The sequence below is a fragment of the Ascaphus truei genome, assembly GCF_040206685.1.
Source record: "Ascaphus truei isolate aAscTru1 chromosome 20 unlocalized genomic scaffold, aAscTru1.hap1 SUPER_20_unloc_1, whole genome shotgun sequence".
Classification (NCBI taxonomy): domain Eukaryota; kingdom Metazoa; phylum Chordata; class Amphibia; order Anura; family Ascaphidae; genus Ascaphus; species Ascaphus truei.
The window spans coordinates 184,626-197,500 of NW_027453857.1; the positions used below are offsets into that span (position 1 = coordinate 184,626).

General features: G+C 46.1%; 1 protein-coding gene across 2 annotated transcripts in view; it reads left to right on the forward strand.

Annotated features, from left to right (window-relative positions):
* Positions 1-4,408: 4,408 nt before the first annotated feature.
* LOC142474701 (class I histocompatibility antigen, F10 alpha chain-like) overlaps positions 4,409-12,875 on the forward strand; it is an 86,181-nt gene continuing 77,714 nt past the window's right edge. Inside the window, exon 1 of one of the 2 annotated variants that reach the window (XM_075580887.1) lies at positions 4,409-4,599. In XM_075580887.1, the coding sequence (XP_075437002.1) occupies positions 4,545-4,599 (55 nt within the window). In that variant the 5' untranslated portion in view covers positions 4,409-4,544. The remainder of the gene's footprint in view (positions 4,600-12,875) is intronic. The other variant, XM_075580886.1, reaches the window with a different exon arrangement.

Below are 12,875 nucleotides of genomic sequence, written 5' to 3' on the forward strand. Positions count from 1 at the left end.
AGATATAGCACTCTTATTGGCCTATCTCTAAAGGACAATTAAGATAGGATAAAAGTATGTTCATGTTTAATATTAAATTAAAAAAGCACCAATATCAATATCTACATTTAGACCAAGGGGGGACAAAGTTTGCATTTTGTGAATCCAGTATGTTTCTCTTCTGGCCAGACTGTTTAACCTGTTGACCCCCGCCAATGTTTAGTGACTTGTTCTATGCATATATACTGTAGGTATTTAGGGTCGGAGTTATGATAGTTTAGAAAGTGCTTGGATAGGTTATGGCTGATGAGACCTTTTTTAATATTGCCCACATGTTCCAGAATGCGGGTGCGTATTGGTCTTGATGTACGACCAATATATTGTAACCCGCATGGGCATTGCAATAAATATATTACATAATACGATTTTGCAATTGATGTAACTTTCTACTTTAAATGTCTCACCGGTTGTTTTGGAAGTAAAGTTAAACTTATCTTGTGTTTTATATTTGCATGCAGTGCAAGAATAACAACCGTAAAAACCTATTGGTTTATCTAACCAAGTGCTTGTTGTGTCTTCTTTTCTAGTTTTGAATGTAGTTGGTGCTAGTTTATTTTTAAGATTTGGGGCTCTTTTAAAAAGGACAGTGGGTTTCTCAGGAATATGTCCCCGTAAGACTGGGTCATTTTTTAAAATGTGCCAATGTTTGCAAATGGCTTTTTTTATATCATTTGCGTCCTTATTACAAGGTGTAAGGAATGACATGCTAAAATTGGTTGTATTTCTAATGCTTTGCTCTTTGGTTTTGTCTATTAACAACTCTTCTCTTTGAATTAGATTGACTTTTTCAGCGGCTTTTCTTAAATTGTGTTCGTTATAATTTCTTTCTTTAAATCTATTTAGGAGGATCTTTGACTGTTGTTGATACGTGGTTTCTTCACTGCAGTTTCTTTTAATTCTTCGTAATTGCCCATAGGGAATATTTTTAATCCATTGGGGATTGTGACAGCTATTTTCTAATATAAAATTATTGCTGTCAACTTTTTTTGAAAAAGGTCTTTGTTTTCAGTTCTTCATTTTCTATATAAATAACTAAATCTAAAAACTCTACCTCATGTTTGCTCCATTTATGTGTAAAAGAAATATTCCTGTCATTATTTTCCAGGGCCCCAAAGAAATTAGATAACTCATCCTCACTCCCTTTCCATATGAATATCACGTCATCAATAAATCTATGCCAGGAGACGAGGTTTGCACCGAGATCATGGGGGGGTATGAACTCCTCCTCCCAAATCCCCATGAAAATGTTAGCATAACTCGGTGCAAATCTTTTCCCCATGGCAGTGCCGCATTTCTGTAAATAAAATTTATTGTTAAACCAAAAGAATTTTTTTTCTAAAATAAAGCCAATAGATTTAAGTATTAACTCTACCTGTTCCTCTGTTATTTCCGTGTCCCTCTCTAGGATTTTCCTAACTGACTCTATCCCATCACAGTGGTTGATTGAGGTATACAGGGCCGAGACATCAGCCGTGACCAGGATATATTCATCCTCCCATTTAATGTCACCTAAAATTCTTATTATATCTGTAGTATCTTTAATATAGGATTTAAAATCTGGGACATATTTAGATAAAAAACGGTCGATGTATTGGGATAAGTTACTGGTCAGTGAATCAATACTCGATATAATGGGCCTGCCGGGGGGATTTAAAATATCCTTATGGATCTTAGGTAAAAAGTAAAACAGGGGTAGCATAGGATTTTCCTTACGTAAAAATTTAAATTCATTATCGGTTAAAATTCCAGAGTTTTTCCCTTCTAGAAGAAGTTCTTTTAGTTGTATAAAAAAGGGATTAGTGGGGTTGTGTTTGAGGATCTGATAGGTCTTTTCGTCGCTTAAAATCCTATTGGCTTCTTGTAAATACCTAGACCTGTGCATCACCACAACTCCACCTCCCTTATCAGCTGGTTTTATAATTAATTCCTCATTCTTAATAAGACTTTCAAGAGCTTCCCTCTCATTTTCGGTCATATTATGTTTAAAAGAATCTCTATTCGCTGTAATTTTATTAAAATCTGCTAAAATCAATTGATGAAAAACTTCTAAAAAGTGTTCTTTATTGTGGCTGGGATAAAAAGTGGATCTTAATTTTAAATCAGTGTGTTTAAAAGTGTTATCAATATTGTTTAGTGGTAGTAGTTTGTCTGAATTTCTCACATCGGTGTTAATAAATGACTGATTTAAAAAGTGCCTTTGAATAGTTAATTTTCTTAAAAATAAGTTAGCATCTGTAAATAGCTGAAAATTGTTAGACCTAATGCTCGGTGCAAAGGTTAAGCCTTTTGAGATAACACTTTTTTGGGTCTCCCCTAGTTGTACAGAACTCAAATTAAAAATGTTGTCATACTTTATTGGTACAACATTCTTTAATAAGTTTCGTCTTCCTCTTCTTCCTCCTCTTTTTCCTCTATCCTTCTTTTTTTCTGGCTTTTGTTCGTATCTAGTGTCTCTAAGGGAGCAAACCTGTTGGAGGTTTCCCAAAGGTCTAGAAACTGGCCTGACTCTAAAAAAGGGGTCTGGGTTAGTGGTTTAGCTAAATCTTCTGAAATCTCTCTACATTGCTTAAAAACATTTTCCCTATGTGGAATGTGGTTGGATGATGTTTCTTTATCAAAATTCTTGTGATGCTTGTTCGTATGCTTTTGTGGTATTTGTGTTCTATCTTTTGGTATAGCTCCAGATTTAGATATATGTTCCCTATGTGAGGTTTCTGTACGGATATTTCTCAAGTCTTTGCGTTTATCACTACCTTTGTTTATGGCCCAGTTTTTAATATTACCGGTAGCGTAGTCTTCCTCATCGCGTTCATATTTTCTGTCCTGAAACACCCTTATTATCATACAGACAACCTCATAATCTCAAGAAAATGATGGTGAGGAGTAAAGTATTCAACAGTACAACTGAATGCGGGACAAGACCATGCCAGGACCAAGATGCAAAACCTGCGCAATGCTCCACACAGCGGGCACAATGCAAATACCACACAGGAATCTGGGGTACAAAATCAGAGGAAGGTTCACCTGTTCCACCAGCAATGTCGTGTACACACACACACACACACACACAGTGACACACACACACACAGTGACACACACAGTGCCACACACACACAGTGCCACACACACACACAGTGACACACACAGTGCCACACACACACAGTGACACACACACACACACAGTGACACACACACACACACACACACAGTGACACACACACAGTGACACACACAGTGACACAGTGACACACACACACAGTGACACACACAGTGACACACACACACACAGTGACACACACACACACACACACACACACACACAGTGACACACACACACAGTGACACACACACACACACACACACAGTGACACACACACAGTGACACATACACACAGTGACACACACACACACAGTGACACACACACAGTGACACACACACACAAAGTGACACACACAGTGACACACACAGTGACACACAGTGACACACACAGTGACACACACACACACACAGTGACACACACACACAAGCACACACACACAGTGACACACACACACACACACACATACACACAGTGACACACACAGTGACACACACAGTGACACACACACAGTGACACACACAGTAACACACACACAGTGACACACACACACACACACAGTGACACACACAGTGACACACACACACACACACACACACACACACACACACACAGTGACACAGTGACACAGTGACACAGTGACACAGTGACACAGTGACACACACAGTGACACACACAGTGACACACACACACACACAGTGACACACACAGTGACACACACAGTGACACACACACACACACCCAGTGACACACCCAGTGACACACACACACACACACACACACACACACACAGTGACACACACAGTGACACACACAGTGACACACACACACACACACACGCAGTGACACACACACACACACACACACACAGTGACACACACACACACACACACACACACACACACACACACAGTGACACACACACACAGTGACACACACACACACACACACACACAGTGACACACGCACAGTGGCACACACACACACACACACACACACACACACACACACACACACACACACACACACACACACACACACACACACACACACACACACACACACAGTGACACACACACACAGTGACACACACACACACACACACACACACACACACACACACACACACACACACACAGTGACACACGCACAGTGACACACACACACACACACACACACACACACACACACACACATTATACATTTATCTATTTCCCTCTTTCACTTTCTCTTTCTCAGATCTGTAACATTCCCAGCCTCACTCTGCCTGGTAACTGCTGACCCGCCCAGGCTGGATTTTCTCATTGGATAGAGGGTGCGGCCCCCTCCAATCAGCAGAGAGTATTTCTCCCCCATATATAAGGCTCGGGACGCCCTGCGTGTCACAGTGTCCCATATACCAGCACAATGCTGCGTCACCTACTCCTGCTTCTCACCCTGGGGGTGTCCGGGGGCTATTCTGGTGAGTATATACAGGGGGGGGTCACTGACCTGTACTGTGTATATAGAGTGTAAGCTCTGCGGGACAGTAACTCTCACACTGATTACATGTATGTATGTCTTTATTTATATAGCGCCATTAATGTACATAGCGCGTCACAGTAGTAATACACGTGGTAATCAAATAAATAACAGAGCATGGGAATAAGCGCTTTAGACATAAAAGTAACATTAAGGAAGAGGAGTCCCTGCCCCGAGGAGCTTACAGTCTAATTGGTAGGTAGGGAGAACGTACAGAGACAGTAGGAGGGAGTTCTGGTAAGTGCGTCTGCAGGGGCCAAGCTTTATGTATCATGTGTTCAGAATATCCACAGTGCTATTCATACGCTTCTTTAAGCAAGTGTGTGTTAAGGTGGGTCTTAAAGGTGGATAGAGAGGGTGCTAGTCGGGTACTGAGGGGAAGGGCATTCCAGAGGTGCGGGGCAGTCAGTGAGAAAGGGTTAAGGCGGGAGAGGGCTTTAGATACCAAGGGGGTAGAGAGAAGACATCCTTGATAAGAACGCAATAGTCGGGATGGTGCATAACGAGAAATTAGGGCTGAGATGTAAGGAGGGGCAGAAGAGTGTAAAGCTTTAAAAGTGAGGAGGAGAGTGGAGTGTGAGATGCGGGATTTGATCGGAAGCCAGGAGAGGGATTTCATGAGGGGAGATGCTGAGACAGATCTAGGAAAGAGTAGAGCGATTCTGGCAGCAGCATTTAGGATAAATTGTAGGGGAGACAGGTGAGAGGCAGGAAAGCCGGACAGCAGGAGGTTACAGTAATCAAGACGGGAGAGAATGAGGGCCTGAGTCAGAGTTAGCAGTCGAGCAGCAGAGGAAAGGGCGTATCTTTGTTATATTGCGGAGGAAAAGCGACAGGTTTTAGAAATGTTTTGAATGTGAGGGGTGAATGTGAGAGAGGAGTCGAGTGTGCCCCCTAGGCAGCGTGCTTGGGCTACTGGGTGAATGATCGTAGTTGTATTGTATTATATGTCTTTATTTATATAGCGCCATTAATGTACATAGCGCTTCACAGTAGTAATACATGTGGTAATCAAATAAATAACAGATAATATAAATAACAGATCATGGGAATAAGTGCTTTAGACATAAAAGTAACATTTGGGAAGAGGAGTGTCACGAGAGCTTGCGACAGGCTGTAATTTACACCAAAAACTATATATATAAATATATATACCTGGGTTTGAACTGGGACGAGACTTAGATATGATAAATAGAATTTATTCCTTGATAAAGGTGAACACAACAGATTATACAATAACAGGCAAAATATAGACACTTACGTAAAAGATGAAAATAATGAAAACAGTCCCATCTGAACTGGCAGTTTCATCCAGCAATCAGCCCAAGACATTGCATGGCGACCAAAAATGAAGACAAAGGATAGATGGGAAACAGCAGGTTATAAACCCTTTGTCCCTCTATCTGTAACATTAAGACCCTGGGATTGGTTTGCAATTATCTCCAGCCAATCTTTGGTGGGGGAACACATTTTAGGACAGGCCCCCCTGCTAGCTGGCACATCTGCAGTAGAACTCTGGGGGGTCTCAGACTTAACCAAAAGTTCATATTTACTGCAAATCATTGCATAACTTCCGCTCCGTAATACATACAGTCAGGTGAGATATATTACTGCATTCTGGGACACCTGACGCTCGTAGGAAGACCAAAAATTACATTGTAATATGAACATTAATAGAGATATTAATATCTGGCATTTAGCAGCAGTTACATATTCAATGTTTAGACTTCCCAAGATCGGCTTACTCTCGCCAATACACTTATGTAATTCTTAGCCGGTTCAGCCAAGGACATCTCATAGTATCCTTATATTTAATAAAGTTACTCACTTTAGATATCCTGTTGGGGGATACCTTTTGCTGGAAGGTGTGAATAACAAACCCTTCCCTTCCTTTTGCCTGCTTCCCGCATAAACAATTCCCCTGGGAAGCCAGGCTCAAATCTAGCAGGATATCCTATGTAGCATCCTACTGGCCACGTCAATAAACCTTTTGAAGTGGGCTTTTGCTTTTCGCATAACCAATTAGGTCAGTTACCTATTGATCAGGGCGATGTATCACACCTCTCTGTTGATATACACTTCCAGTGAATAGACTCACATGAATACTCATATGAGGCACCATTTGGTTCCTTACGCATTACAAAGACAGGCATTCGCCTGTACATTAGCACACCATTAGCATTCTGCCTGTGTATTTCAAAAACTGCAAAAAGTCACTTTATCAAAAATATATGTCCCTCTTATGACAAAGTTATATTTTTAATATGTGTGTACTTGGGGGGTGACCCGGAGGCTGTACCCCAAGGCTCAGAATACCGTGCTGGCAGGCAAGACAGGTTAAAATATTCCCCTCATGTTCCAGACATCCCTGCCCTGCAGCTATTCCTCATAAGAGGCCACCCATACAAGGCAATCCACTTACACGCTGACACAGGCAGTTGCAGGCCCATGAGGCAAAGGGAATACACAGATAACGCATTAACTAGCCCACTGGGCTTACACAATTAACCCCTGATGACCCAGTGTGTGTGTTACGCAGGTACTGATTAACCCAGACATTACAATGGAACAGGGAAGAATACATTTACAGGTTATAACAAGGGTAAAATCACATTTCTGGGCCTCAGCCCAGTTAACCCCTTGTCTCCCTGGCGACGTTAGAGGGGGGCCCTTGGGGGGTAACCCCGTTAACCCCGGGCCAAACCCTCCCTACCACCACACCTCCCCTGCTCAAGGGCCCCTGGTACCCCAGCGGCCTCCCCATGGCCCTGGGATACCACTGGCGCTCTTGACGCACTCAATACGTCCTGAGGGATTGGCCTGGCAAAATTGTCCTCCAGCATTGACCAGTACACAGTGGATTGTAAAGTCCAGTTCCTGCAAAGCCGGGCATTCTCCTTTGCCTCCCTCTGCCCCAGCAGGAGACCAGCTATATAGCACAGACCGTCGCTTTCCTGTCAACCAAGTCTGGGACAGGGTTATGTCACTATTCTGTAGGGACCCTACCTGCCCTGGCTCTGTGCCCACCCGTAGCTGCTCCGCTATACTCCTGACTCTCCTCCCTGGCTGCCTATCTACCCACAGCCCTTCCTTTGGGGACCCGGGGGAATCTGTCAGGGGGGTCACTCCTGGCCCATCATAGCAAGGGACTTTCTGCCTACCTAGCCCATCCCTAGCTTCTGCCAGCTGCCTGACACCCCACTGACCTCCTATCTCCCCCTGCTCCACGGTGCCTCCCTGCCTAGCCTCCCCTAGGCCCAGCACCTCAGCCTGCTGCTTACCTCCCTGCAGCCCACCTGCACTCCTCTCCTCCCTGGGCAATCCTACCCTAGACCCTGGAACTACCTGAGTGCACCTACCTCCCTGAACTTGTCTCCCCCTTACCAGGGATGAGCTCAGGGGCACCTCTCCAGATGCAACCGCCTTAGCGCTTGGCAGGCAGGTATCCCTGGGGTGGCACAAGCCTGCCACTGCCCCGGATACCCCCAGCCCATAGCTAGGCTGCAACAGGGGGTTGCTGATCTGAGAAACCCCCTGGGGCTCTGCCAGGGTAACGGGAAACTCTAGCGTCACTACCTGATGCTTTCCCTCCCTGGCTACCACTAGCCCTCCTTCTCTCACTGAGATCTGCTGCTGGCTACCTACCTGCAGCCTCCCCTCACTCTGCTTCTCCCTAGCTAATCCTAGCCTGGACCCTAGGGACACCTGAGTGAGGCCATCTCCCTGACACTGTCTCCCCATTACCGGGGATGAGCTCAGGGTTGCTGGTGCAGATACACCCACCTTAGCTCCTGGCTGGCAGGTAATCCGGGGGTGGTCTAACTTTGCCACAACCCCTGATACCTCCAGCCCAGAGCAAGGCTGCAACAGTGGGGCTCTTAACTGAGAGTCCCCTTGCTGCCCCGCCAGGGTAATGGGGAATCCTGACTGCCCTACCAGCTGCCCTTTCTTCCCCTCCCCTGGTGCCCCTATCTCCTGCCACCCCCCAGTCACCCCTAGAGTGAAACAACAGGGTACAGTCATAGGGAAACATAAGTCAGAGTCAGTCTGCGACTTGGTCTGGCTTACCTTGCTGGTCCCCGCAGAGACCGCCGCCTTCGTTGGTCCCAATTGCAGGGGGACTGGAGCGGCCGCCGCCGGCCCCATCTGGGCTGGGCAGCACCGGGCCGCTGCCGCAACAGCGCCCGGGTTGGGTACAGGTAAAACGGTGCAGGACAAGGGTCCCAGGTCTTTGTGGAGGAACACAGCTCCATGCAAACTTGGTAAAATAACCCCCTCCCGCAACCCCTGTCCCTCCCCCCGAATAAAACTGCCGCCGGCAGGATGCCGGAGTGGCGGCGTCTCCTCTGCCGCCGCCGCTGGTTCTCCGCCGGGATCAGGTGGATGGCCGCTGCTCTCCGCCACTGTTGCTGATGCAGCCCGTCCAGGTTCTCCAGGAGACGTCCCGAGGAGGGTTGTCGCCCCGGCTGGGCGGGAGCCATCAGAGGATGCCGCTAACTGGGTCATCTTTTCCGCAGCTCGTGAGCGTTGGCCCTGAGGGGCTTCTTCGCCTGACCGCGCACGGTCAGGGCACTGGGCATTATTGTGGCCCATTTGTTGGCAGTGCCGCAGCAGCTGCCGGTGCTTCTCCGCCATCGGTGGACTAACCCCAGCAAGGGGCAACGGAGTCCAGAGCGGAGTTGCTGGAGCGCCGGGCTCTGGGAGGGGATAAGCGGGTCGGATCATTGCCAGCTTCAGCTGCTCGAGCCGCTCTGCTGGGGACATCTCTCCGTGTGCAAACATCAGGGCCAGCAATTCTGGGTAAAATGGACTGGCCGCCGCAACGGCCAATACCTCTCCTGGTGCAAGACCACCCGCTCCCTCCACATGTCTGATGGTTACAGCAGCTGCAGCTGTGGATCTTTGCTCAGCCTGCCGGGTTTCATGCTCACCGATTGCTGTCTCTCTCTCAGCCTTGCTGGCTGCTGCTCCCCGCGCCGACTTAATGCACTCCTCTGGTCTCAGTGCCCGGCTCCAGTCAGACGGATGGCCGGCACTTTGGTTCTGGAGGAAATGCTTCTCACAAGTAGGGGAACAGTGAGGAGGTGCCATATCTTGTGTTATATGTTGTACACTGTGTGTTCAATATCTTTAGTCCCAGGAACTTGCAATTACCATCAAGTTCCCACTGGATCACAGTACCCCGCAGAATACTGTAATCCAGGTCCAGTTCAATCCCACCGCTGCCACCAGTTAATTACAAGCCTGTCACGAGAGCTTGCGACAGGCTGTAATTTACACCAAAAACTATATATATAAATATATATATATACCTGGGTTTGAACTGGGACGAGACTTAGATATGATAAATAGAATTTATTCCTTGATAAAGGTGAACACAACAGATTATACAATAACAGGCAAAATATAGACACTTACGTAAAAGATGAAAATAATGAAAACAGTCCCATCTGAACTGGCAGTTTCATCCAGCAATCAGCCCAAGACATTGCATGGCGACCAAAAATGAAGACAAAGGATAGATGGGAAACAGCAGGTTATAAACCCTTTGTCCCTCTATCTGTAACATTAAGACCCTGGGATTGGTTTGCAATTATCTCCAGCCAATCTTTGGTGGGGGAACACATTTTAGGACAGGCCCCCCTGCTAGCTGGCACATCTGCAGTAGAACTCTGGGGGGTCTCAGACTTAACCAAAAGTTCATATTTACTGCAAATCATTGCATAACTTCCGCTCCGTAATACATACAGTCAGGTGAGATATATTACTGCATTCTGGGACACCTGACGCTCGTAGGAAGACCAAAAATTACATTGTAATATGAACATTAATAGAGTTATTAATATCTGGCATTTAGCAGCAGTTACATATTCAATGTTTAGACTTCCCAAGATCGGCTTACTCTCGCCAATACACTTATGTAATTCTTAGCCGGTTCAGCCAAGGACATCTCATAGTATCCTTATATTTAATAAAGTTACTCACTTTAGATATCCTGTTGGGGGATACCTTTTGCTGGAAGGTGTGAATAACAAACCCTTCCCTTCCTTTTGCCTGCTTCCCGCATAAACAATTCCCCTGGGAAGCCAGGCTCAAATCTAGCAGGATATCCTATGTAGCATCCTACTGGCCACGTCAATAAACCTTTTGAAGTGGCCTTTTGCTTTTCGCATAACCAATTAGGTCAGTTACCTATTGATCAGGGCGATGTATCACACCTCTCTGTTGATATACACTTCCAGTGAATAGACTCACATGAATACTCATATGAGGCACCATTTGGTTCCTTACGCATTACAAAGACAGGCATTCTGCCTGTACATTAGCACACCATTAGCATTCTGCCTGTGTATTTCAAAAACTGCAAAAAGTCACTTTATCAAAAATATATGTCCCTCTTATGACAAAGTTATATTTTTAATATGTGTGTACTTGGGGGGTGACCCGGAGGCTGTACCCCAAGGCTCAGAATACCGTGCTGGCAGGCAAGACAGGTTAAAATATTCCCCTCATGTTCCAGACATCCCTGCCCTGCAGCTATTCCTCATAAGAGGCCACCCATACAAGGCAATCCACTTACACGCTGACACAGGCAGTTGCAGGCCCATGAGGCAAAGGGAATACACAGATAACGCATTAACTAGCCCACTGGGCTTACACAATTAACCCCTGATGACCCAGTGTGTGTGTTATGCAGGTACTGATTAACCCAGACATTACAATGGAACAGGGAAGAATACATTTACAGGTTATAACAAGGGTAAAATCACATTTCTGGGCCTCAGCCCAGTTAACCCCTTGTCTCCCTGGCGACGTTAGAGGGGGGCCCTTGGGGGGTAACCCCGTTAACCCCGGGCCAAACCCTCCCTACCGCCACAAGGAGTCCCTGTGCTTCCAACAGTAATGTGGAAGGAGGTAGTAGGGCCAGGTTTGGGAGGAAGTATGAGGAGCTCTGTTTTAGCCATGTTGAGTTTAAGGCGGCGGAGGGCCATCCAGGATGATATCGCAGAGAGACATTCAGAAACTTTGGTTTGTACAGCAGGTGTAAGGACGGGTGTTGAAAAGTATATTTGTGTGTCATCAGCATAGAGGTGATAATTAAACCTAAAAGATGTTATTGTTATTAGGTCACCTAGAGAGAGTGTGTACAGAGAAAAGATAAGGGGTCCCAGGACAGAGCCCTGGGGTACCCCCACAGAGAGATCAATAGAGGAGGAGGTGTTAGCAGAAGAGATACTGAAAGTACGATGGGAAAGGTAGGATGAGATCCAGGATAGAGCTTTGTTCCGAATACCAAGAGTATGGAGAATGTGAAGGAGAAGAGGGTGGTCCACGGTGTCAAATGCTGCAGAGAGGTCGAGTAATATGAGCAGAGTGTAATGACCTCTGTCTCTGGCAGCATGGAGGTCATTAGTTATTTTAGTGAGGGCTGTTTCAGTGGAGTGAGCAGTGCGGAAGCCAGATTGTAGAGGGTCTAGGAGAGAATAGGCAGTGAGGAAATGGAGCAAGCGAGAGAATACAAGACGTTCAAGGAGTTTAGAGGCAAAAGGCAGGAGGGAGACAGGTCGATAGTTAGAAAGACAGGTAGGGTCAAGCTTGGTGTTTTTGAGTAATGGTATCACTGTTGCATGTTTGAAGGAGGATGGAAAGGTACCAGAGTAGAGGGAGGAGTTAAAAATGTGTGTGAGCGTAGGGATTATAGTAGGAGCATGAGGTTTTAGGAGATGGGAGGGAATGGGGTCAAGAGGGCAAGTGGTAGAGGGAGAAGAGGCGATCAACAGCGACACATCCTCCTCTGAGACAGTGGAAAAAGAGTCAAGGAAGGCAGGAGGAGAGTTAGGAAGAGGTGTAGGATGGGAGGAAGAAACAGAGGGGATGTTCTGCCGTATGGATTCCACCTTTTCCTTAAAATAGTCAGCAAAGTCCTGAGCGGAGATGGAGGAAGGAAAGGCCACTGAGGGTGGTTTGAGTAGAGTATCAAAGACAGAGAACAGTCGGCGTAGGTTAGACTTGTGCATGTTGATTAGTGCAGAAAAGTAGGCTTGTTTAGCTTGCGTGAGGGCAGAGTTGAAACAGGATAGCATAAATTTGTAGTGAAGGAAGTCTGCGAGAGTGTGAGATTTCCTCCATAGGCGTTCAGTGTGTCACTGTGTGTGTGTACTGTAGATGTCACTGTGTGTGTGTATATGTCACTGTGTGTGTGTGTCACTGTGTGTG